The sequence below is a fragment of the Moschus berezovskii genome, chromosome 20 (assembly GCF_049115385.1).
Source record: "Moschus berezovskii isolate FMDL1 chromosome 20, NW_MosBer_1.0, whole genome shotgun sequence".
Taxonomy (NCBI): Eukaryota; Metazoa; Chordata; class Mammalia; order Artiodactyla; family Moschidae; genus Moschus; species Moschus berezovskii.
In genome coordinates, this window is record NC_142479.1 from 63,066,308 (window position 1) to 63,079,140 (window position 12,833).

Below are 12,833 nucleotides of genomic sequence, written 5' to 3' on the forward strand. Positions count from 1 at the left end.
TCTCACCTTGGCTGTGGGGTGGCTGTGCCTACCAACAGGCAGCACACAGAGTGGTGTCTGGCAGACACTGCAGCCACACCTCCTTCAGCCCAGAGCAGGTGGGCGGTGCACTGGCCTCTCCCGAGGAACAGACACTACCAGGGTGCCCGCTGTGTGCTCATCGCCGAAAGGGGATTTCCCTGGGTATGAGGGGCACAGGATGCAGCCCCAGACCCCGCCGTGCCTGCACTCTCACAAGCAACACACGCTTCAAGCCAAGGACAGGGGCTGTGGGCTGCTCAGAACTCGGCAAGACACACACACACACCCTCCCCTTCACCTCGCTGCAAGCAGAGCTTCCCAAGAGGGAAGCTGGCTGGGTTGGGACTCAGGGGCTCCGAGTGGACCGACCTCCTGCAGGACCCGTGGAGCACCCACCTCGGGTGGTGGGCAGCATGTCCGAGAGCCCCTGCCACGCCGTCACCATTTCCGGGTTCTTTTCCAAATCAGCAAAGTTCTTCCAGACCCTGATGGCACCATCATCTTGGGGAGAGGAGAGAGGAGATTCAAACGCAGGCCTGGCTGCTCTGGGAAGGGGAGGAGGCTCCCTTCCTGGGGGTGCCGGAGGACACAGGCTGCTCAGGCCCACACCAGGCAGCCCAAGGGGCAGACGGTTCTCTCATCTGGGGAGGAGCCGCATACAGGCAGTGTGAGACCCCTTCCGGCCTGACTTGGGGCTTCAGGGTGGAGCCCCCACCTCAGCATTTCCAATTTCCCCCACCCCCATGGGCATCATCTGCCAAGAAGAGCCGGTCTCTCACAGGGACAGGGCCTCTCCCCCTACCCCGTCACACGGCTCAGGAGGCCGGTGGGACACCCCGCTCCCCACCTCTCCAGCCCCAGGATGGGGCAGAGGTCCCAGTGTTCTCAGGCAGATGGGCAGCCAGGAGGGCCCAAGTGTGGCACCACCACCTGTCTGCTGGTCTGTCTGTCCTTCCTTCCTTCCTCCTGGTGTTGCTGTCCCCAGGACCCTGTTCTCTAGCCTCACTAGCCCCTCATGGACAACCTGGCCTTGAGCTGCAGAGGGAGCTCAAGGTCACCTGGGGACACACTGGGTATCTCGCATCGAGCAGAGTCCCTGGCTCTGCCATCTGCTGGCCTGCCCCTGATCTCCGCTGAGATGTGATGCCTCCCTGCTTTAGAACTTAGGCCTCATGCTGCTTCTCCACTGGGACCTGACTCCCAAAGGGCCCTGGTCCCTCTGCCATGTCTGCTGTTTCCAAGGAATCACCTCTCTGCATCCTCTCTGAAGCTCAGATAGGCTCATTGTGACCTGTTGTCAAATACCCCACAGACCCTACTGGCTCCCGCACCACTGCGGTGGTTTGTCTTCCCCTCCTTGCCTGAGGCCTGCCGGGAGGCCCCCTTGGGGCTGGGGCTGGACTCTATTTTCCTGGGCAGGGCTGCCAGCAGGATCTCTCCCCTTAGGTGTGCCTTTAATGATGGTGGCCTCCACTTGGGACTGGTCGGTCCCCTTTATCCAAAGAAGCAACCGAGGTCCCAGAACCTTGCTGCCAATCCACGCTGGGGTCCTGCACCTGTCCCCTGCTGCCTCTGCATCAGGGTTTAGGTCCCCACCATGGGAACCCTACTCACCTGTGGCTGTGAGCAGGAGGGAGCAATCCTGGCCATTCAGATACTCCATGGCCGTGACCCTTGTGTACCGAGGGTTTCCATTGTGGAAATAATCCAGCTTCTCCCCTTTTTCCCAGTCCCAAAAGCTTCAGGAAATAAGAGAGAAATATGGTGAGTGATCAGGGAGGAACAAATGAAAGCCACAAGGAAATACCACCTGATAGCCAGCAGGTCAGCCACCAGCAAACACACAGATAAGGACACGTGTCGTCAGAATGTGGAGAAACTGGAACCTGTGCCCTACTGGCAGGAGTGTAAGATGGTGCAGCCGCCACGCAGAACAAGAACGGCTCCTCTAGATAACTAAACACTGAAGTACCATGTGTCCAGGATCCCACCTCTGGGTACATATTTAAGAGATGTGCATCCAGGTCACAGAAGCGTCACTCATACCAGCCAAAGGATGGAAGCAACCCAAGTGCCCACTGATGGAAGAAGGAGGAAACAAAATGTGATCCATACACATGGACCACTATTCCATCTTAAAAGGGAAGGAAGTTCTGACACAACACGGATGGACCTTGAGGATGGTATGTTAAGTGAAATAAGCCAATCACAAAAGGACAAATACTACTAGCTGATTCCACTCATTTGAGGTTCCCAGAACAGACAAATTCCTAGAGACAGAAAGTTGAGTGGTGGATGCTGGGCCTAGGGAGTGGGAGGGAGAGTCAGTGTTTATTGCGGACATAGTTTCAGTTTGGGGTGATGAAAAAGTCCTAGAGGTAGATGGTGGTGACGGCTGCACAAGGTGAAAGTACTTAATGCCACTAAACTGCAAGCTTGAAAATGGAGAAGACAGTAAATTTTATGTTATGTATAAAAAAGGAGAAGAATAAGAAATAGGTAAGAATTCTATCCATTTTATCAGCTATAAAAAGAATCGTTCCCATGGCTCTCTCCCATCAAGTGTGCACTTTCTCAGTGACATAGGGGCGACAGTCGCTGAGTTAAAGCGGTGTCTTGTTACTGACGTTTTCCCTTTGCACACTTGTTGCCCTGGCACCCGAGTGGGTCCCTCACATGCCCTGTCACTGGGGGGTCCTAACGAGCCCCTGTGCTCTGCTCTCTGTTCATTGCACAGGAACAGCCCCATCTTAGTGTCTGAAGCTCCCGTCCCGGCCCACATGTAACTGTGGTCAGGTCTCTGGAGCGCCCATGGTAACATGGCCAAGTGCAGCCCTGGGAGGGTGCGGGCAGCACCAGGAGGAGAGACATCTGCCTGCAAGTTCTCTAGTCCCCACCCCCGAAGCAGCCCAAAGGCTCGGGGTGAGGAGCTTCCACTCCCAGACGGGGCGGTGGGTGTCCTGCCCACATCCCCTGGGGCTACCTGTTCTCCAGCTTAAAGGCCAGCCCCATAAGCACCCACGTACCAGATGCTGTCTTTGTCAGCGACGGCCACGCATGGCGTAAAGGGGTGAAACTTGACCACGGAGGGGACACCAGGGTTCCTGTTCAGAAATATCTGGTCGTCCAGCCTTGTGATACCTGCCGAGGGAAACACATGATGATGGGCCTCAATTTGCAGTAAACGTCAATGACGTGTTTTACCAAGGCTGACACCAGCCCCTTGTATTTGGGGGGTTGGGAGGGGCCCAGAGGAAAGCAGGAGACAGAGTGAGGGTGGGCTCCTGATGGCAGGGCCCTGCCTCTGCTCAGACAGGGCTGGCATTCGACTCATGGTTACGATAGGCAATATTCAGATCAGTACACGCTGGTTAAGGTTTTCTGAAAAGAATGTCAAAGATTTTGGAAAAAAGTTCAGTAAGGTAGCGATTCGTAACTCAGACCCAAGCCTAAAGCTTTGGTTCGGCCATCACTGTCCATAACCCAGCCAAAGTCCTGTGCGGAGGACAGGACTGGAAAAGCAGGAACCTTGAAATGACAGAAAGACAGCTGATCAAGAGTCACACAGAGGACATGAATGAGGATCTGCTCCCCAGGCCCCAACACAGGTGCCTGGGAAAAACTGCTATGGCCCTGAAGGAGCTATAGAAGAACAATGAAAAGAGGATACCAGCATGGGGACCATCAGATGGGTTCACACACGTATCTGCAGAAGGATGCAGGCTCACGCAGAGGAGCCAGGCATGCGGCCCCTGTTCCTGCCCGTGGTGGAGGGCAAGCAGCCCCCACAACACTCAGCCCTGGGGTCACCCCCTCCTTGGCCGCTGGATGCTGGTCTTGGGTGACACAGAGGAGAGTGACTATGTTACTCATGCTTCGTGAACCTGGCACCTGCTGGGCGAGCTGCTGTCACCCACGACTTCAGTCTTTTTCGCCTCCCTTTGCTAAAACAGCTACCACTGAAAACCACTCAATCATCAGGATGGGGTTAAACTAACAGGCAAACAGGCCTGGGAGGGTTTAACTATTGCCCAGAGGTGCCCTCCCCCAGCCATGGGTTCCCCAGGGAGAGGGTGTAATTTGATCCAGGAAAGATGAGGGGACACCCAGGTCCTGAGTCACTGCAGGCATTCTGCACACACGCACAGATCTGGGCACGATGGTGAGGTTGCGGCATTAACTTTCCCAGCTCATCTCCTGGGGCCTCGTGGACTCGTCTGATGACTTTGCTGGGCCTGCAGGTGATATTCCGCGATTCACATCCTTCCCAGCACACGGCCGGCCTCAGATGAAACCACCGCTTCACAGAGTCCAGGCTCTGAGCACTGCAGGCAGGAGGAAGCTGTGGCCTTGCTAGTGGCCCTGCCCTCTCTGCCCACGTCTACCAGCGGTGAGGCTCTTGTCTGTAAGCTCACTTGCCAAGGCCTCCAGCAGCTCAGCAGTTCCTTTCGGTGTGTGTCAGACAAGCAGATCTTTTTCCCACAAAGACTGGAAAAGAGAACCCCTGACCCTAGTTTACAAAGATGATTTTTTTTCTTTTCTGTCTGGAAAACCTGGTTGATTCTCAAATGACTGGCTCTAAATTCACTCCCTGTGCAATGTTGACCAAAACAACACCAGCCCAGAGTGTGGCCTTTGCTGCCTTCAGATGTTCTCTGTGTGCAGCAGACTGGCTCCCAGGCCGCCTGTGGGTACAGGGAAACCAATTTGTCCTGCTCTCCCCTTTGGTAGGCCCGGGGTTCTAAAGAACCAAGGCTTCCAAGAAAATAGGTCCTTGACACCATAATTCAAAGAGCTCCTATCAAGCTGGGTGGCTCAAGCTCTCCTGGAAAAACTGGCAGACTTTGAATTCTACATCCCTGGGGGCTTTACATCTAGAATGCGCCTTCACAGAGGTGAGTTACAAACAACCAAGATTGGTTTTAGCAGAAGTGACTGCGCATTAATGGAATGTGACCCGAGCATCTCACTGAGAGCACCGTGAATGCACTCGAAGTGCTTCTGAAACAGCATTGCTTCTGGAAGTGCTCAGGGGGCACCAGGCCTGGGCAGGTGGGCCAGGGATGAGATCCCGACTCCAGGCTGCCTGCAGGCAGGGATGGGCTCATGGGTCCTCAGCCTCAACTTTAAAAAGTAACCCATAATACAAAAAACTTCTCTGGTGGTCCAGTGGCTAAGGCTCCATGATCCCAATGCGGGGGGCCCAGACTCCATCCCTGTTTGGGGAACTAGATCCCACATGCTGCACGCCACTACTAGAAAGATCCTGCATGCCGCAAGTAAAACCTGGCACAGCCAAATAAATAAACACATTTTAAAAATTAAAAAAGTAACCCTTAATAATCACCGGAATTTGACAGAACAGGGAGAGAAGGTCATGAAAACAATTCCACAAAAGCGTGAGGAGTCTGCTTATATACTCTGTGCAGCATCCAGGGAGCATCGTCCACTGCCCAAAGCTGGCCCAGCAATGAGGGCTCAGGCAGAGCTGGAAGACCAGCCCACCCACAGCTGTGGGACTGAGTTGGCTCCTGGGCCCTGGGGGCTGTACTGCTGGGAAAGAGGGAGAAGGCTTGTCCCTGGGCAGGGGAGCTGCCCAGTGTTCTGGTCCTGGCATAACCACAGGGTGGAGCCCCTAGGCTGCCCCCTCCCACCCAGCCTCAGTGCCTGAGGGTAGGGGGCTGCTGCAGCTGACATAAGGGGGACCCACGACCCAGCATCCCTCCCTGTGGCAGCCCACGTCCCCATACTGGTGGGGTGGGGTGGGGCTGGGGGGTATGCAAAGTGGGCAGTTAGGGCACCTGTTGGCAAATTTAGTAAAAGGTTTGGTCAAAATGTGACTGATATTACAGGCTTGGGGTAATAGGGAGCAATTATCTGGGGGCCATGTGGGGTCTAGCCAAATACAACCAGGGCCTGATGTTTGTCTTCTGTCCCCATGGTGAGGACACAGGCCACCCCGTTGTGGACCCCAGGGCCGATAGAGGGCTTGCTCCTTTCTCTCTGGAAATTACAAAAGGTAGAAGTCATGACTGTCCCAGAAGACACCAGTCAGACAGGAGCTTCCTTGGATGATGATCCCAGAGAGCCTCCATGTCTCCCTGGGGACAAAGGCCTTCCCGGGCAGGTGAGTGGTGCCCACAGCGGCACCCCTTCCTCCCTGGAGCATCTCCGCCAGCCTCGTTCCTTGCCCACACCAGGGCAAGTGGGGGCCGGCTCACTCCCCACGGTGGCCCCTGAGGACGCCCCTTACCCTTCTGGATGAGCTGCTGCGCCTGCTTCCGGACGCGGGTGTTCCGCAGAAACCGCCACTCCCGCTCCTTGCGGATCTGACTCTCCAGGTCATGCTCTTCCGGAATCTTCAACAATTAAAAAAAAATAAATTAAGACAATTGTTTCCAAATGAGAGGGTTCCCTCTCTGCAGGTGCAGAAGAAACCTGGTTCTCTGGTCGGTCCAGTGCCCAAAAGCAGAGCAGACCCTTACAGTCAGAGGGTGGTCACCAAGCTCCTGAACCTGCCTCCCTCCCTGTGATGGGGGCACTGCCCCCTGCTGACAGCTGGAGGTCCTGGGACCTGGGACCTGGGGGAAGGCTGGCTGGCTTGGGGATACGGAGCGGAGACTTAGGAAGCCCTTGCTTCCGACACCCCAACCGTAGAGGCCAGAAGCTGTCACACTGACAAGGCAGCGAGGGGGCTGCTTTAAAAGCAGACAGAATTCGAGGGGGAGGTGCAGGGATAAGGGACAGGTGTTTCCTGCAGGAGGGGACATAAAGGGCTCTGCTGTGCCGGACACTAGATTAACTCCTTTGTAGCCTTAAATGCAAAATCAGAAAAAGATGTGGTGTGCTCAGAGGTTTGCTTTTATTTTGACGCCAAAGGGAAACGAAGCCTCTGGTTAGAAAATGAACACGCTCATGAGAAGTGACAGAGGGCAGCAGCCAGGGCAGGGCTGCTCCGTGGGGCCGGAGAGGCAGCCTGGGCCTGAGGGCGGGGCCTTTTCAACGCTGGCAGGCAGGAGCCACTGCCCGCCAGGCTCCACCTAACACAGCAAAGGGGCAAAGCTGGCATCAGACTCCATGTGGGTGGAGAGTGAAGAAGGAGCTTCGAACCTATGCCTGGGAACTTCTGCCCTCCTTCATCAGCTTCTGTATGTGAAGTATATGGAAGCTGGAACAGTCCCCTTTCCTGGATGCGGGCCCTTCTTGCTTCGTGGCTGGTGTGCGTGCATATGGGCTGTGTCTAGGAGAGGGCCACACTGAGCAAACAGTTCAGGATTTAAGTTTACTATATTCGGAACATAATCACTGTCGTGTAAAAACGATGTATCTCCTTTGTCATACAGTCAACTTGCCTAACTCTAGTTGCCTGCTTGAGAACTCAGACCTGTAAAGTTCTCAAATATAAAAGGAATCAAATAAACTAGGAAAAACCCTACTTCCTCTTGGCTGAGAGCTAACCTGCCTTGTACTCAGCCAGGTAACACTGCACAGGCAGAGGGAGCCCATATTCAATATTTTAAAAGTCATGTTCTTTGCTGGAGATAGCATCAGGATGAAGAATGGTGAACATGGTCACGTGTACATGCCTGTTTGTGCAAGCATAGCTGACAAGATGGGAAGCAGTTTAGGTTACGATTTAGGCAGTTTTTACACGAAATGGTCATGGAGCACTTTTGTGTCTTCTCAAATGCTCCCTGTTATCTCTGATCACAAACAAACAACCTGAAACCTCATCTCATCCCTGTGCACAGACCAGAGGGGTCTGTGTTCCAGGATTTCACTGCCACAATCCTGTCTTTTTTCTCTTAAAAATCACAAACCCACAGCCAGCAAAACAGCAAAGATATCCTGACATGGAGACAACAGAAGAAAAGTCACCTAGAGCCTCCAGAGCAGTCAGTGTTGTAGACATAACCCCATGAAGGCACCTGGGATAGATGGTGGGTTTTTACCAGTTGGTTTTGTTTCATGACAATCCAGAGATTATTGGAAAAGAAATTACAGATAACCAATAACATAGAGTGATAATAAGAAAACCTCCAGATGAAAAGACAGACAGAATCAGAATGAAGCTCTGGTTTCTGCAGGTTTAGAGGAAGGACCTGGAATCAGGGAGGGAGTGGGACAGACAGAAAGGAAGTTCTCCATGTGGTGAGGGCAGGCAGGAGGAAGGAAGCGGGCAGGAGGCAGCTGTGCGTGGGAGTGTGGCCACATGTGCCCTGGGGCCTCAGAGAGACTGACCTCCACCTAACAGCCGGGCATCACTGCCCTGGGCTGAGTCCTAAGCAGCAGGGCGCGGAGCTCTGGGGAGTGGCCCCGCTGAGCTCAGAGGACTCGCAGCATTGAACTGAACTGAACCACAGCCCAGGAACCAGCACACATACCGTCCTGGGGACAATGGCCACGAAGCACTAGTACAAGCGGGGGCGGGCAGCAGTGGGACAGTGTGGGAGGCGTGGGTGGAGAGAGACGAGGAGAGGGAGAGAGAGCAGAGGCTGCGAGAAGCAGCAGGCGTCAGCCGGCCCGGAAGGATGAGCATGGACGGAGGGACCAGACTGTTTCCTGCTCAGCCCTTCTTAATCATCTGCTCAGTGGCCCTGCCCCTCCCGTTCCCACGTGGCTCTGCAGGTTGAATAGAAGCTTCCGAGTAAACAGAAGCCCAGACCTAGACTGCTGAGCTTTCCTCCCGGCAGAGCTGGAGGGACGTGGGTGAGGGTAATATAGTGTTACATGATTAGGATCATGACACGTGGAGGATTCCTAACACCTGGCTTCTCCTCAGACAGAAACCAATTATGATGCTGAAACCTCCTGAGGCCTCCCGTGGAGCCGGCAGCTGAAGGCTGGTGACGGCATCCCCCTTGTTCCTCACCTGTCACTGGGGCAGCCTGGGCTCGGGAACAAAGGAAGACCAGAGGGTCTCAGAAGCCTGATGGTGGGCCTTGCCAGGTGAGCAGGTCTTCATATGGTGAATTTGTGAAATACAGGGCACACCCTCAAAGCCTCTGAATTTAAAGGGGTTCAAGTGCATGGGATAATCCACACCAGGCACGTGACTATCAGGACTGGAGCTCGACCCCTGGAAGGCTCATGAGGTCATGGAAGTCCCCACCAGAGAGCTTCCTGGGTTCCCACCAGAAACAAAGTGAATCCTGTGGTGGGACAGAGACCTTGTTTAACAACCCACCCTCCCCAAACAATGATGGAGTCAGCAGTGCCGGGAGGGAGTGCACTGGCTGTGGGGCTGACTGGTCTCCTCTGGGCACGACGTCTAAGGAGTTACAAAGCTGAAGGCCACTGACCGCTAAGGAAGAAGCTCTGAAGGGCAGATCAGAGTTCACTGTAGGTTCTGATACCTAAATACAGGCATTTTTATCATGTGACCACACCTCACAAAGCATCAGGGTGACTGAGATGCAATTCACATGCAGTAAATCTCACCCTTTGGGGCCCAGTTCTGAGTTCTGACAAGCCCCACGGTCACGTAATCATGCACAATGGAGATGGAGAATAGTTCCTTCACCCCAAACTGCTACATGCCCTCTGTAGTCTGGCCCTCCCCCCAGTCCAAGTCCAGCACTACCTCTGTTTTCCATCGCTATACCTTTGTTTTGCCTTTTCCAGATGCCGTATAAATGAACTGCACAGTTTAAGTCTGGCTTCTTTAACTGAGCATAATGCAGCTGAAATTCATCCATAGTGTGTATATTTCAGTTTATTTAGAAAACATTTGGTGAATTAGTATTTCATCATATGAAATATTCTAGCAGTTTTATTCACCCGGTGAAGGATACCTGGGTTGTTCCCAGTTCCTGGTGATAATGAATAAAGCTTCTGTAAATATTCATGTACAGGCTTTTGAAAGAACAGAAGTTTTCATTTCTCCTGGGTGAATACCTAGGAGTAGGATTGCTGGGCTCTATGGTAAGTATGTGTTTAATTTATGAGAAAGGGCCAAATGTTTCCAAAGTGCTTGCAATATTCTGCCTTTGCACCAGCAAAGTATCAAAGTTTCAGCTGCTCTGCATCCTTTGCCAGTACTTGGAATTGATAGATTTGAAAATTTTAGCCCTTCTAACAGATGTGCAGTATCTAATCTCATTGTGGTAACTCGACTTCCCTTGTGAATAACTGCTGTGACGCTACACATCTTTTCTCAAGCTTATTCGCTACCTGGGTACTTTTTATGGTAAAGTATCTGCAGATCTTTAGCCCATTGTTTTTAATGGGGCCACTTGTTTCCTTATTATGGAATTTTGGGTATTGCTTACATATATTGGACACAAGACTTTTTTTTTAAATCAGATATGTGTTTTTTAATTTCATTTTGGTCTGTGGCAACCCACTCCAGTGTTCTTGCCTGGAGAATCCCAGGGACGGGGGAGCCTGGTGGGCTGCCGTCTATGGGGTCATACAGAGTCGGACACGACTGAAGCGACTTAGCAGCAGCAGCAGCAGTAGTGGCTCACGCTTTCATGTTCCTAACAGGATTATTCAAAAAGCAGTTATCGATTTTTGGTGAAGATCAATCTGCCACTTTTTCTTGTGTGGCCTGTGCTCTTTGTGCCTTATTAAAGAAACTACTGCCTAACCCAAGGTTAGAGAGATTTTCTTCCAGAAGTTTCGTGGTTCCAAGCTTCACATTTAAGGAGTTATTGTACAAGGTGTGAGTGAGTGAGTGAATTTCTACTTTTGGCAAATGGGTGTCCAGTTACTATGGTGCCACTCGGCTGGAAAGACCACCTTCTTTTCATTGAACTGAATAGTTCTCATACCTCCATGGAAAATCAATGGGATGTACTGATGTGACTCTATGTCTGGACTCTGTTCTGTCCCATTGATCCATGTGTTTGTCCTCTCACCAATTCCACGTCTTGATTATTTAACTTTACGGTGAATCTCGAAATCAGGCAGCAAAGGTCCTCCAACTTTGTTCTATTTCAAAATTGTTTTGGTTACTTTAGTTTCTTTGCTTTTCCTCATAAATTGTAGAATAGTCTTGTTGATTAAAAAGAAAAAGCCAGGAGGGAGGTCCAAGAGGGAGGGCACATATGTAGACCTATGGCTGATTCATGCTGATACATGGCAGAAACCAACACAATATTGTAAAGCAGTTAGCCTCCAGCTAAAAATAAATAAATTTAAAAAAAAGAAAAGAAAAGAAAAGGTCTATTGGGATTATGATTCAGACTGCATTGCTCTATATACATCGGTTTAGGGAGAACTGACACCTGAACTTCATAGTCTTTCAACCCATGAATGTGGTCTTCACTGATTTAAGTCTCCTCTGATGTTTTTCATTTTTCACTATTGGGATTTTGCTTATTTTTTCTTTTAGATTTGTAGCTAAGTACTTCATGATTTTTTTTTGGGGGGGATGTTATTGTAATTTCCAATTGTTCATACAGAAATAAACAGATTTTTGTATAATGACCTTGTATACTGCAATTTTACTGAATTCACTTATTCTGGCAGCATCTTTCAGATTAGTTAGGGTTTTCTATACATACAATATTGTCTGTGAATAGAGTTTTATTTCACCCTTCCCATGTGTACACATTTTCTTTTCTTGCCTTACTGTCTAGGACCTCTGGGAGGATGCTGAATGGAAATGGTAAGATCAGACATCTTTGCCTTACACCTGATTTTGGAGAAAAAGCACTGTCTTTTATCAGTGAAAATATGTTAACTGTAGGTTTTCTGTAGGCACCCAGTATAAGAGTAAGGAAGTTTCCTTCTATTCCTAGTTGGCTAGTTTCTATTTTGAATGGCTGTTGAATTCCATCAAATCCTTTTCCTGTAGCTACTGAGATGATCATATGGTTTTTCTTTAGTCTGTTGATACAGTCAGTTATAGGATTAATTTAAAAGTGCTGAATCAACTCTGCATTCTTGGGATAGAATCCACTTGGTCATTAGTGTAGAATCTATTTTATATACTGCTGCATTTTATTTATGAATATTATGTTAAGGATTTTGGGTCCATGTTCAAGAAGAATACTGGATTGTAGATTTTTATTCTTTTAATGTCTTTGACTGGTTTTGGTAACAGAGTAATGCTGCCTCTGTACAACGAAATGGAAGTACAAGAAGTATTCGCTCTTACTTTTTTATAAAGCTCTTTTTGTAATTAAATGTTATATTTTAATCTGTCCTGAATTATGAAACAAACAGTTGTTTTTTTTAAAAAATTGAAAGAGCTGGAGGTATATAATGTAAAAAGGACAGTCCCTTGTCCTGATTCCAGTCCTACTTTCTAGAAGTAACCACATGAAGAGTCACCTTCCAAGCTTCCTCTGACGCTTACACACATCTATGGAGCCACAACATCTGTGCACATGTCTTGGACCATCGTGTTATTTGACCTACTATATCAAGGACATCCCATCAAGGCCTCACACAGAGATGAAGCTCACTGACTAATGTCTGTGTCTACTACACAGATGAATCATTTTTAACTGTCTCCTTACTAATATTCTCTTTTTTGTTTTCAAACTTTCTGTTATTACAAATAATCTGTAAAAGCATTTCTTGACACAAGTTATTACATATCCAGGTACAGTAGTGGTTTTACAATCTGCTTCTCAGAGTGGGATTGCTGGTTTCTGTGCTGTGCTCAGTTGTGTCTGACTCTGTGATGCCATGGACTATAGCCCACCAGGTTCCTGTCCATGGAATTTTCCAGACAAGAATACTGGAGAGGGTTGCCATTTCCTTCTCCAACTGCTGGTTTCTAGGGCCTACCCATTTATAGCTTGGATAGCTACTACTGAACTGCCCTATACCAAGCTAGTATTTCACCAGCCACCCAT

General features: G+C 50.2%; 1 protein-coding gene across 3 annotated transcripts in view; it reads right to left on the reverse strand.

The window, feature by feature from the left end:
- Positions 1-12,833, reverse strand: part of RPTOR (regulatory associated protein of MTOR complex 1) — a 325,518-nt gene that overhangs the window by 15,780 nt on the left and 296,905 nt on the right. For all 3 annotated transcript variants that reach the window (XM_088829259.1, XM_088829260.1, XM_088829261.1), the window contains 4 exons: positions 6,275-6,380; positions 3,048-3,162; positions 1,636-1,760; positions 418-522 (listed from right to left, as the gene is read on the reverse strand). In XM_088829259.1, the coding sequence (XP_088685385.1) occupies positions 418-522; positions 1,636-1,760; positions 3,048-3,162; positions 6,275-6,380 (451 nt within the window). The remainder of the gene's footprint in view (positions 1-417; positions 523-1,635; positions 1,761-3,047; positions 3,163-6,274; positions 6,381-12,833) is intronic.